Raw genomic sequence first — 14,502 nt, 5'->3', positions numbered from 1 at the left:
TTAACTACCATATTTTTTATTTCTTTTGCTTTATTTTCTCGTTATTACACTACTTTGCTGTACATTAGATGTCGACTACTCGAGTGGATTACAATTAAGGATGTGTTAAATTTGAATTCAACAATATCATTGCATATTATGTAAAATGATTCTGAGTAGAGGCAGTCTGTCAATTTATATCACTGAGTAAATTTCATCAAATATTTTTTAGTATAGGTAGCTATTAAAGTCATTCGTTTTACTTTTAGTATTAAAGTAGTTTCATATAGTTTTTCCAAAAATATTGCATTATTCATTATATTATTAGTATTCAATTATTATAATTATATATATATATATATATATATTATATATATATATCTGTACAAAATTATATGAATTGATATAAAATATAGCTAAAAATTTAATAACAACTCTTTGTAAATACCGTAAATAGTATAAGTAAGTTCATATATACTTATAAAGTATAAATATATCTTGTAAGAAATCAAAAATATCATTGGTATAGTAAAATTCGTTAAAGTTTATGTAAAGATCATATGCTAAATTTTCAAGAATATGAATTGACCCAGCTAATAATTTTTTAACAAGAGTTATAGAAAAAATATTAAAAAACTAAAAAAAATTAATATTTTTCTTGTTTCAAAATGTTGAAAATTTTATAGTGAATAAAAAATGATAAAAATAAACATTTGGTGAAAATGTCAGGTATCTACAGTTATTTTTTTCTTTTAGTTGCATCAAAAAATAAAATTGATTTCGTTAAAAAATGAATTTTGCATCTTCGTTTTTCTTTTAATTCGTTTTATCGGGTTATTAAATTTTAGATACTTTTACTTTTGATTTCTCAAAGTAACAACTAGATCCAATTTGTTACCATAAGCCACCCTTATTTTTTAAAATAAAATCATTTTTACTGCTTCAAAAGGCCAAAAAGTTTAAAAAAAAAAACACACACCATTATAAAATCAATAAATCAATACATCCATTGCTCCGCTCAGAACCTAAATAATTCTATAAGAGTGTTTTTATTTTTTTGATAAACGTTTAAATCGTGATATTAATTGAACATAAAAAACAAACCTTTAGATAAAAAGCAAATTAGCATTCTTTTCTTTATCCTATTAGCAAAAAAAAAAAAAAGTCCTTCAAATTTACTAACATTTATTTTTATCTTTATTTATATTTACAATTATTATTTAATGTGACACCTAAGGATGAGGTTTTTCAATGGACAATTTTGTAAAATCCACTTCTATTTCTGTAGTTGAAACTCTTAGTAAATGTCTCAAGGTTTCATCTGTAAAACGATTTCTTTCCTTCGATTTAATATGTTTCAAGTTCGAAAATGTACATTTGCATATGTATGTGGTTCCAAACATAGATAACATTTTTAATGCGAAATCTCTTAGAATTGGATATTTTTCAACTGGTAATGTTTTCCAAAATGACACATCAATCTCTTTTGCAGATAAAAATGGATCAACTGCCATAGGATTATTAAATAAATTTATTTGAGGACGCATAAGTTCAATTTCTTCAAATCGTTTTTTGAACTCTACAATCAATTCATCAATGTGGGTAATGCAATGTTCAAAATTAAATTCATTATCAAATTCTTGTTTTATAACTTCACAACACAGAAAATGTATTAATTTATTTTCAACAAATACATTTTTAAACAGTTCCAATTTTTTTCTGAATCCATCTAAAAAGCCTATTATTTGAGATATTGTTTGTTTTCTACCTTGTAGTTGTAAATTTAATTTATTTAAATGTTGAGAAATATCCGTTAAAAATGCTAATGAACATAGAAATTGTTTATCAACTAATTGATTTTCAAAATAAGTGGTATCAGTTGTAATATTTGTTTTAAGAAAATTTAATATTTCTTTTCTCAAACTAAAAAAAACGTTCGAGACACTTTCCTCGACTTAACTAGCGTACATCTGTGTACAATAATAAATCACCATACTCACAATCAAGTTCTTCCAAATAATTAATAAAATTACGGTGGTTCAACTACAGTTGCCTCTTCTAATTTGATTAGTAATTTTAAATACTGTATTCATAATGTTATAAAGTTTCATTATTTTACCACACAACGCTTCTTGATGAATAATGCAATGTATTGCAGGAACATTAATATCAGATTTGCGCAATAATCCAACAAAACCAATATTTTTGCCAACCATAGATTTTGCACCATCAGTCACAACCGATGACATTTTTTTGAAACCTCCAAATAGTTCAATTGCATTTTTTACAGCATAAAAAAAATATCAATTCCTTTGGTTGATCCATGCAAGGAACACAATTCTAAAAGTTCTTCATACATTTCAAATTGTGGAGAAATAACTAACAAATATTAAAAATTGACTTTCATCTGAAACATCAGTACTTTCATCTAATGCTATTGAAAAATATGCGCAATTCATCATTATAGTTTACAATGTTTCACGAATAACACTATCAGTGTCAGCTATACGACGTGTCAGTCATACATCTTGAAAGTGATATTTTTTCAAATTCACTCCCAATTCTATTTTCGTTTATTGATTTAGCCATTTTTATTGCACAGTTTTTAATAAATTCACCATCACTCAGAGATTTCTTAGATTTTGCAATTTCATTAGAAATAACGTATGATGCCATTAAACTTAATTGTTGTGAAGTTGTTGCTTTTACCATCACATTTTGTTGGAATTGGAGTTTTCTTTTCAGATCAACTACAATATTTTCTCTTGCGACACCGGTGTACCTATTTATCATATTTGGACGAATGATTTGTCATGTAATTTCTTTTCAAATTATATTCTTTTAGTACTGCAATAATATTTAAACAAACTAAATATTGAGGTTTTTTGTTTATTAATAATAAAAAAATATTCATTCTCCCATAAGCTGTTAAAAATTCTATTTTCGTCTTCGATTTTACGCTTTTAAGCGGTCATTTTTAAAATAATTACTACAAAACACGAAAATAATAGTACTAACGACGCGGCGGTGTGACACTACGGCAGTACGGATATGACTAAACCGATAAAATGAAATAAATAGTACATAGGTATGTTAACTACGCCTTTATAAATATATATTTAGATATTTAATAATTTAGTTTCGGTTTAAAACTAGATAAGAATTTATATCCACATTTTATCGAAAAATGTAATAAAATAAAATAAAATACAGATAAACGCTAAAATTATACGAAGTAATTTGAAAATGTAGCGCGGACCAGATAAAAAAGGTACGCGGGCCGCCAGTTGCCCATCCCTGTTATAGATGAACAAGTGATTTTAGTGTTCATTCGCTTGATTATGCACAGTCCCAGTTTCTCAAGAATTTGATAGTTTCACTTTCACATAATATGCATGTATAATAATTTCTGACATGAACCTAGTTAAAACGAAAACGATAAATGACTACTTAATGGTAATTACAAATTATAATATTATCTACTACCAAAATGCTAAGTTAAGTTATATAAGCTGATAAAATAATGAGATGTCCATTCAAAAGGAAATTTGTGTTTAAATGTGTAAGTATAAATTGAAATGCGTTTAAATGAATAATTTTAAAATATTAGGTACTTATTCTTATGGCTTATCGTATGCGGTCTCCCACCTGTCGCGTCTAATGATTCTAATGTCATTTGTCATTTCCAACGGCAATGACGATTGAGCTTTATCTTAACGATGTAACTTCATTATAATATATTCAAGTGATATTATTTTAAAATGAAAGACTTTACACTTTAGCAGTTTAGTACATAATATTACTTTTCTTATCTGTGTAAAAAGGAGATTCGCCAAAACACTTTGTGTATGCTTCTCTTATCTATGTTCTGGAAAAAACGTAATTGGCGCCATCACGGGTTAATATTATGAATGACAGTGTAACCGCTGTAACCATCATTTATATTCGCTACCTCGGTATATGATTAATGTTATCAATCCCCGTTGTCGGTTGTTTACGTTTCGGCAGTCGGCTTGAGAGTTGAGAATATCCGTCTTAGCGTTATTCGTGTACCTTTTATACATCAATTTTTTATATTAATAAATTAAAGTAGTATATTATAATAAGTATTAAATACTTACTAAGTACACTGTAATTATAAGCTGATTAAACTAATTTCGTTTTATGTGAAGCAAATCACCCAATATTTGGAATCCGTTTATCAAAGATACGACTACTAACCTGAAAAAGGGAAATTGCCGGAAAGTAGATTTTCCATAGTGTTTCGTTCAGTACCCCTCACTTTAGACTACTGTTAAAATTGATAGTTCTTGGTAAAAAATTACACTTTCACTATATAATATCGTAGTTTTTAATTGTTTTGTGTACACAACGTTGCAACTTGCAATGATACATTAAACATTAAATTGATTGTTGCATTTATTTTCACTATAACTTTTTTTCTCCCAGAATCGAAATGGTTTTTGAACACTTGTCGTAAATGGAGCCAAGCAAAGTCACGAGTAAAACCAGTAGCTTGAAATCATTAGTGCTGAAAGCGTGGGGTGAACGTTGGACTGAAATTCAGTGGGGCATATCTATAAAATCGGTAAATATATATTTTTTTTTTTTTTTTTAGTAAATAGTTCACTAATGTAGCCTTGTTACAAAAAAAAAAAAAGTCGAAAGTATCATAAAAATTATGTTTTGTTTATTAATGTTAGTATTAGATTAACAGCCAATTGATATAAACTGTAGTATTGTTTATTTAGTTTTCAAAGTCAAAACAATATGGATGACTTGTTTGTTTTAATTTAGACTAATTTAAGTACTTTAATTTTAATACGCAGTTTAAATAAATTAGGATTACCATTAAACATTAATAAAACCATTTTTTTTACTACTAGATTCATATTTTTAATTATTACTTAATATTCTTTACCATGGTATATGAATAAAATAGATTGAAACAATGAAACATGCAATTAAAAAACCAACTTTTTTTTTCTTACTAATAATCTTATTAAATATAATAATAATGATAATAAATTATTTATTTATTTGGTTTGGTTATCAATAAAATTTTAACATATTTTATTGAATAAGATTTTTTAACATAAATTTAAGTTGTTGAAACATGCCAAAATGAACCATCAAACATTGGTAAATCTCACCAAACCGTACTCTTATCTAATAGCTTTCATTAATTATTATTATTTATTCGTTTTATTTTTTATCATATCAACAATTTTTTGAAGACACTGTGTTTAAGACTATTAATTTTTATATTGTATTCCTAAAAGTTAAAAAAAAAGAGTACCATAGATATAACAATATTATGTATTTTAAAAAAATTTGAAGTTGATCCCTTCTATATTTGTTGAGAAAACCTACTTTTTATATATTTCAGACTTAAAATCATTGTTATATATAGGTAGTATTTAAGAGTTATTGTGTAAGTAATTAACACGTTTACTGCTACATACCTGCCGGTGACCCAAGTGATGTTTTTTATTGTGAAGTTATTTGGATCGCTGGCGACCTAAATCATATTATTAATAAATATAACGCCACTTGGGTCATCTACCTCCCAAGTTAACATTAACATTAAATGCATATAATTCTTCAAGGCTTGAAGATAATAGTATTTAGATTAAACCATGTAAGATGAATTTGAAAATTTTTTAAAAAGAACAACAATAAAATTCTTCAACTGGTTTTAAAAATATCAATTTTATTAAAATTGAACAACTGAAGCTATTTTTATAAATGTAAAAATGGTATGGCCTGATACGCGTTAATATGACTTGAGTTGCCAGCGGGCATGTGACAGTCAATGTGTTAATGACCGTGTGGTCCAAGTATGGTTCAATTTTAGTTTGTAACATGTATAGTAAAATTAATTTCATTATTTATATTGTGTTAGCAATCAGTTGACAAAATATATACCATTATTATTAGTGTGCCTATCACATAAAAATAAATAGTTTGCACTATCTTAGTTTTACTAAGATACCTATTTAAATTTTTCAAACTAAAAAAAAAATCTTTTATTTTTCTCATAAATCTCCCTAATAAACATTTTTTAATGGTTTCTTATTAGGGTGAATTTTTAAAGATTATCAAGAAATTTCAACAAGAAAATTTTGGAATTGTCTACAAATCTATTCATGTGGACAAACATATCATTTAATTTTTAGTTATTTGAATATTTATTTATTTTTATTTGTTATTATATTAAATAAAGTGAAGTGACAGTGTATAAACCGTTTTGTTAATCAGGTGTTATAACATCCACTCAAAATGACTGCCAAATGTGAACAATTTGAAACCAACAAATGGACAATTATATCTTCCAAAAGCCATATTCTAGGATCAGGATGTTCTTCACGCAGTCAAGTACCATCACTATCGTGTTGTGACTTTTGTCGTTTTTCTGTTGAATTAAAACTTCATCATTTGCCTGAAATGGTATTTCCAAATAATATTTTAGAAATTAAATATGATGGAAAATCTGGAATACGATTTTGTGCCTTGGATTCACTAAGGGATGTTGATCCTTGTAAAGCGCCTGTAAAAATTGCTTGTTCAAAAGAATGGAAAGAATCTAGAATGGATAGTGGTCTTGTAGATAAAGATGTCAATATGTTTGATTGGACATATTCAACATACTATGAAGGGACATTATTTGGATATTCAGCTGTTGAAGCCACTGAAGAACGTATAAACATGGAAAAACTCAAAGTTCAAGAAGAGATACTTTTCTACTCAGATTTGACTTTATTTGAAGATGAATTACATGATAATGGCGTTGCTGTATGTTCTGTGAAAATACGCTGCATGCCTAGTGGTTTTTTTGCATTATTGCGATATTTTTTACGTGTAGATGGTGTCATGATGCGTTTACATGATACACGTTTGTATAAAGAAACAGAATGGGATTATGTATTAAGAGAAGTTTGCCGTAGAGAATTATACACAACAGAAATACCAGTTGGAAAATCTGGATCATTAACTGATCCTGGAAGTTTTGCTAATACTTTACCCATTGTCTATGAACGTTTTGAAAAAATTAAGTTTGATAAAAATTTGTAATTTTTTGTAATTTTTTTATCTGTTTAATTAAATACATACAAGTTTTGGTTATATTTTAGTAATTTAGATTAATAGAATATAATAGAATAGATTTAAGCTAATGATTATAACTAATAACAATAAATTTGTGCATATCTTAAATCTGAATATATTGTTTTGTTTATCCAACATAGTACAATATTTTATATTAACTACATTTATAATATTAATATAGGTATTCAAATTTTTGATAAAAAAAATTATTTACATAGGTAACATGTTTGTGAAAAGTTAAATTGCTATAAAGTATTTTATTTCCAAATAAATAACATCTAAGATATGATTTTTTATAAATTGTTTAATTTATACTATATATTTAAAATAATTAAACATTTATGAAATAAAGAAATGTTTTAATTTAAGTTATCCCATTTGACACAGTTATGGAAGTATAAATACCAATTGAGTAATAATTATTTTATTGCAACAGTAACATATCTTTACATATTTAAACAAAATATTATAACATATTCTTTTATAAATGAATTATAAATTTATAAATTTTAAGAAAATTTTAAAATATTGCAGCACTTCCAAAAAGCAAGCTTGTTCTGGGAGAGTAAGTTCTTAAAAGAAATAAATGTAAGATATAACAAATAATAATTAAAAAAATTAAAATTACATTATATAATAGTATAAAGAAATTTAATTAGACTAAATGAAATAATATAGTAAAGCATGAAATGGGGTACAACATTTAAAAAAAAGAGATCGATAAAGAAAATACATAAAGTAAATAGACAATAAATGGAAGATATGAGATAGATAATAACTAAAATTAAATATAATTTAAATCAAATTTTTTTTATGTATTTTTAATAGTAGTAAGATTCTTAAAATTATTTATATTAATGTTAAATGAAACACATAAATGTAAGCCAATATAAAATGTACTTTTTTGATCAAAAATTACAAATTGGTAAGCATTTATTCAAATTTGTTTTAAACCTAGTTTTATATTCTTGATCAAATATTGGTATTAAATATTGCTCAATTAACAAAAAGAAAATCAATTTTATTTAAATTTTAGACGAAAAACATTAATGTTATATTTATTGAACGAATGATCAGAAAAGTCAACTGGTTAAATGTGTATTCAAACTTCTAATTTTAAGCATTTTCATTTTCTGGGATCAACTTCAAGTATTTCAACTATAATTGGTACAGAAGCATATAAATATATTTTATTTATATTTGTCTCTTACTAAGTACTGTGTATTTTAAATCAAAACTTTTTAGCTAAAAGTTATATGTTATTAATCCTACTAATCCTAGTACATTTATAAAATGTAAATATATTTACCAAATACTAAATTTTGGTAAAAAAAATGAATATCTATACCACCAATTAAATTATATGATTTTTCTTGTACCTGTAGATTTTTTTAGTTGTATTTTTATAAAAAAAATTATGAAATTAAATTATCATTGATGTATCTAATGATTTAATCAAACAATTATGTGTTATTTAGGTTTTGCCTAGAGGAGTTAGTGGTGATGTGTATAATTTGGCCGACATAATATTATCACAAGCACTAGTTGGTTCTTATCCCAATGAACTTGTACTTTCTTATTTAAGACATTCACTAAACTGCCAAGTAGGTGTATGATAAATATTATGTAAACAATGGTTCTAATTTTTTTTTTTTGTTTTTTTAGCTTGTGTCTTATGCAGCTATTCTTCAGCGCATTAGTAAATATGATAAGTTTCAAAAAAGGTCATGTGTTATCATTTTACTTGATTTCCTTGAATCTACACTTGTATGTATCTTTATAATAATATACTTTATATGAAATTAAAAGTTTTAATTTTTTTTTTTTTTTTTTTAGCATGGCATAACATGTCGAGGTAAACCAGAAGAAAGTGTACTAGCTGTAGCACTATTATCATTAGTTGATTGGCTGTTAACATGTGTCCGTAGTGGACATGCACCTAAACCTAAAGATGGTACCACTAATCGTCTTGAAGATCGCATTGCAAACAAATCTATTCATATTTTAGAATATCTTTTAAATAATGATTTTGTTTTTGCTATGCTTTATTTGGCAAAGCATGATGATGCTGGTAAGTCATATAATAATTATAAATAATTGGTAATTGTATACAACATACATCATGCTTCAAAATGAATAATTCATAATGTTTTGTTGATCTAGAACTGTACTTAGTTATTGTGAATAAGTGTCAAGAAATTAGTCAAGATGTACAAAATTCAATGGACACAAATATTCCTCATGTGCACAATGTTTTAATGTATTATATTTTATTATATACACAAAAACAGAAAAAAAATGATCAAGTCTTTTTAAATGTTTTTATTTCTCTTTTAGACAATTATGCAATATTGAATTTAAAAATTCGACAAAACTTACAGCAATGGAATCAGTAACAACTTATAATGAACCAATTACTTATGTATTACAACCATTGTTAGCAATTAGAGTGATGTTGAACCCTACAACAGAGACTCAAGTATTAGTGGACAAATTAAAAATGATTCGTCAAATTAAAGTTAGTACTACTAGTAGTAATATAAATAACCTCTTTTTAATAATAATTTTTTTTTTTTCATTTTAAAGGGTTACAGTAATCCGCGATTGTACTGTGAACTTATTCGTGCTTGTCTTATGTGTTTGCGAGATTCTCTGAGTAAAGAAGACCATGGACCTCAGTGGGGCGCGTTTACGTTTATAAAACTGCCACACATCATTAAACATCTCTGTGAGGACTCCAAAAGTTTCAAAGCATCTGAAGAAGTGATTCAAGGTTTTGAGATGCTATTGGAAATGTTTCCATTGCTAGATTTCATCGACTCGCATACAGCCTGCAGCTGTATAGAACTTCTACTCAATGAATTAGTGAAACTAGATTTTGTAACTGAAAATCAATGTAGTTCAATAATTGCTAGGAGGTACCAATTTTTTATTTTTATAATTTTAACAGTTTTAAAGTTAAAAACTTAATTGTGTTTATTACTTAGAGCCAGTGTAGTTTCAACACTTAGCAGTCCGAATCCTCCGTCAAACGTTTTGACCATAATTATGAGAACTGAACCTACTTTACAAAGAATGCTTAGGACCTTAGATTCTGATTACTCTAAAATTCAAGTAAGATATTAATTATTAATATTTCTTTATAGTACTAATGATGTATGTATATTTTTAGGAGGCTTTAGTTAGTGTGCTCAGTCAAGTACTTGCTGGAAACAGTTTAGAGTTAATCTTAGCAGCCGCATCAGTTGAGGGAAAATTGCGCATGTTTGTCTCTAAAGTGATAAAATTTAATGAATTCAGTAAGCAAATTAATCTACAAGATGGGGCTAAATCTGTACGCACTAATGCAGTATTGTTCGACATGACATTTTTGATGCTTTGTTTTATAACTCAAAAATATGGATATCAAGTAAATCTTATAGATTTATGTGATTAAAAAAAATTAAGAATAAACTTTATTTTTTTTTTTTTTAATAGTCAATTTTCCTTGATGGTGGTAATGATACATTTTTTGAAAAATGGTGTCGGCAGTGTATGGTTGAACTTGGAAATCCCAAATCACATGAAACTATGATGGGTGAATGTGATCCAAGTAAAGTAGAAGCTCTACTAACTGCAATTGATAATGGAGAAGATTTAATAAATTGGTTTGTATTAAATTATAAATTTATAAAAAAAAATATTATTATTGAATTTTATTATATTCAATTGGAAAATATTCCTTAGTGATACAAGTTGGGACCAAATTTGCATATCTATAATTGGAGCCACACATGATGTTTTAGTTGCTTGGGAAAATTCCACGTTGAGCAGTAATGATGTTAAACGTATTTTAGATTCAATGCGCTCATCAATGTTTTGTTTGCCTATTTGTGCAGCGGCATGGCTCTGTTCTTACATGCAGGTATGCATTTTACATTATAATATAAATACATTTATTTATATAGTAGAACTAAATGGTCTAGGTATTGCATCAAGACGCTTTGCTTAAGCCATTAAATATGGTACAACAGTTATTAAATGTTCTTCCAGAAACTGAAGAAAGTCAAGACAACTACTCTAAATGGTAAAAATTATAAATATTAAAATATCCAATGTTATACAGAAATCTGTAATTTTCAGCCGTCAAGTATTGATGTGTCAAATTATACGTAAAATGCAGCAAGATTTGAATCCTCCAACAATGCCGTCCAAACCTTCACACAGGTAATATTCAATTTTTCTCTCCATGCTAATATTATTTAATTTCCAAAATGATTTTTATAGTATTATATCAAAAGACTCAATCCTTGAACAACTTATACCCATTTGGGAAAGTATTCTAGAAGAAGGTTGGTTAAACGTGAAAGCTGCTCAAAAATTAAAAACAACATTATTCACAGCTGGATCAGATTGGTTTGTCAACAATTTAATCAAGGTTAGTATTATTATTTGTTGTAGAAATTTTATATTTATATAATTTTATACAATTGATCAAAACATTTTCTGCAGGAAATGATGAAGTTACAGTATCGCGATGAATTAGAAAAAGCTGTTGATTTATTGTTCGCCATATTTCATTTTGATATTGAGTTTTGTACTCTTGCATTACTAGAACTAATGCCTCAGTATCTATTTAACCCAGATATGTAAGTTATGTAATAAAAAAATTATATGTGGTCATTTCAAATTCAATTTTTTTAGAAATGTAGAGTTAATTGAGCCTCAACAGACTGCACTGGCTAAATTGTGTTCATATTGCATTTACGCATCAGTTGAATTGCAGCAAAACAGTATAATTAAAAATGAAGTTCATAAAACAACAAATAACATGGACATTGTAAGAATAATGCATATTCTATAAACTTGAATTTACTTAAATTTATTTTTTTTCAAGGACATTGACAATTCATGGCCACCAAATAAAATTATGCGCTTGGATAATGGAGATTGTGATTCTAGTGGTACTGGTATAAATGGAATACTATTAAAAGCGCTTGTGGCTCTTTTTCGTCGTATTGCTGTTGTTGCTTCAAGACATGAACAATTGTGCAGAGAAACCCATTTTGTGTTAAGATTACTTGAGCAACTTGTTATGTGTGGACGAGGATCATCACAAATTATTCTGAGACATTTGCCACCAACTCTAGTTAGTAATTGTAAATGCCTTGATATTTTTTATGTTAATTGTAATTTGCACATTCTATTTCTAGTTGCCAAATTTAATACGCTGCGTTCCAGAATTATTTACTGTAGATTTAATTTTGAATCTCTATGACTTGAATTGGTCAGCTGGTCGTAAAGCTGCCACTAGTGATTTGTGTCTGTTGCAGAAAACTCGTTGTGCAAAAAATACAGAGTAATGCTTAATTTTTAGTATAATACAATATTTATTACTATAGTTGTAATTAATTTCAGGTACTTGTAAATGGTTGATAAGTTCAACCTAAACAACATTTAATAAATTCATATGGAATAAATTATTAGTTTAATACTATTATTGATCGACTTAAACAAAAAAGAAGAATGATTAATATACATTACAATTAAATATACATTACACTCAATATATTTATATTTTATCCGGATTACAGTAAATGCATGGATTGTGTATTTTTCAAATTTAAGTACTACCTATTAATTACTGAATTAAATAAAATATTTTTTTATTGTAACTGCCTTAAGTACCTAATTAATTTTATATTTTTTATAATATTTCATATTATGTGTTCAAGTTAATGATTATTGTTAAAAATTGAATTAATAGTTTGATAATGGATAATAATTTATCAAAATTGTATTTTATAAGATAGTATGGTTTGTCTACTAGAAAATTATAAGTTTTACTGTATGTATATTTCAAAAAAAAATTTTAAAATTAAAATTGGATTTTCGGAACTATTTTTTGGCTGTGGCTCAATTTATTTTCTTTAATTTAATTTCTTTTCCACTACAACGATACCTATTGTATTCTATTTTTGGTTCAATATCTTTCTATTTACAGAAAAACTATAATTTAATTGATATATGAGTTTAGTACAGTTTATTATTGTTCGTACAGCTAATAACAAGTAATTTACATTGAAAAAAAGTGATTAAATTAATAAAAGACAACAATAGTTGATATTTATTCTGGTCAATTTCTAATTAAACCTCAAAAAATTCTGAGGATAAAGAAAACAACAACAATTATAAAAATTATGTACAGGGGCTCTGGCTCTGGATCTTTGACCCGTGCTGTAAAAAAAGGTCGTATTTTAGAATAGAATTTATCAACAATCCTGATACCTATTAAAACATAACTAAAAATACTTAATTCTTTATTTTATTGTATTATATAACTCATTTTTGTATTTAAATATGCATGTATAGAATGCTAAATATCTTGTGGCCCATGTTATCGAAATTGACATTCAATAAAAAAAAAAAATTACTAGTCTTGTCAGTTGTCAAACTATTATAAAATAGGTAGGTATTTAATATTGCAATAGTATCAGAAATTATTGTTTTCTGCCATCATACATGAATTAGTATAAAAATATTACAAGAATTTTAATGTTTTGGGTTTTTTTGATGTAAGAAAATACATACATATCATATTATATTTAATGTACAACTAAACTTTAAAATGATTTTACTATATCCAAGAGGAGAGTTTATTTAAAATCACAAATATTTAATTTGTATTTATTAATAATAAAAAATAAATATTCATTGTATAAAAAAAAATTGTAATGAAATGATAATACAACATAATATAATAATAATAATACTAATAATAGGTATATTTAATATACTATTTTGGATTAATTGTGGGAAACAAAACATTATCTTCCACTTGTATTTTCTAGATAAGTTTATAGCAACAGGGATCAATATAATTACAAAATGTAAATCTTATAAAAGTTCTGTTAAAATGTGATACTCGTATCATGTACAATATAAATTTAAAAAAAAGATACCTGATCATTCGTGCATTTATGTTAATTAGGTATACCGTACATAAAGCTCATAATTTGTAATAACACTAATAAATAAGTTAAATCCCATAATATTCCAAATTCAAAGTTTTTTTTGTAATAAATAAATAATAAATAATAAATCAATGATAGATATTCTCATTCTATAAAACGCTACGTATAATTATTGCACGTGTATGAAAAAGTTACTTGACTAGTCTTGACAAATCTACTCTGCAGTGCAAATATCTGAACTTATGTTTTGTTTATTGTTATTACAAAATACATTTTTATTTAGAACAGTGCCCTTAAATTACATATTAATTTAAATACGTCATATTAATTAATTTTTTTTTTTAAGTACAATTACCATATTTTAAAATTTTTTATTGAATAATTTAGTAATAAATAATATTATCTGTAATCTGTAGTTAATAGAAGTATTTTATAAAGAAATTACAAAAAAAAAAAAAATGAT

General features: G+C 25.9%; 2 protein-coding genes across 2 annotated transcripts; one reads left to right on the top strand and one right to left on the bottom strand.

Annotated features, from left to right (window-relative positions):
* Positions 1-1,211: 1,211 nt before the first annotated feature.
* Positions 1,212-2,228, bottom strand: LOC112603677 (EPM2A-interacting protein 1-like). Its single transcript, XM_025352366.1, has 2 exons — positions 2,099-2,228; positions 1,212-1,630 (listed from the first exon to the last, which is right to left on the bottom strand). Exons 1-2 carry the CDS (start codon positions 2,226-2,228, stop codon positions 1,212-1,214), a joined length of 549 nt encoding a protein of 182 aa, XP_025208151.1.
* A 1,759-nt stretch (positions 2,229-3,987) lies between these two features.
* LOC112603553 (mediator of RNA polymerase II transcription subunit 24) lies at positions 3,988-12,722 on the top strand. Its single transcript, XM_025352174.1, has 20 exons — positions 3,988-4,292; positions 4,429-4,567; positions 8,565-8,690; positions 8,752-8,853; positions 8,923-9,157; positions 9,250-9,346; positions 9,424-9,604; positions 9,673-10,004; positions 10,074-10,200; positions 10,259-10,495; positions 10,564-10,733; positions 10,813-10,990; positions 11,052-11,152; positions 11,209-11,292; positions 11,353-11,503; positions 11,578-11,714; positions 11,770-11,905; positions 11,963-12,214; positions 12,279-12,424; positions 12,484-12,722. Exons 2-20 carry the CDS (start codon positions 4,460-4,462, stop codon positions 12,491-12,493), a joined length of 2,910 nt encoding a protein of 969 aa, XP_025207959.1. The 5' UTR covers positions 3,988-4,292; positions 4,429-4,459; the 3' UTR covers positions 12,494-12,722.
* The last annotated feature ends 1,780 nt before the right edge of the window (positions 12,723-14,502 follow it).

This window comes from Melanaphis sacchari, unplaced genomic scaffold, assembly GCF_002803265.2.
Source record: "Melanaphis sacchari strain LSU unplaced genomic scaffold, SCAv2.0 Contig10_pilon_pilon, whole genome shotgun sequence".
Classification (NCBI taxonomy): domain Eukaryota; kingdom Metazoa; phylum Arthropoda; class Insecta; order Hemiptera; family Aphididae; genus Melanaphis; species Melanaphis sacchari.
This window is presented reverse-complemented; position numbering and strand designations above follow the sequence as displayed.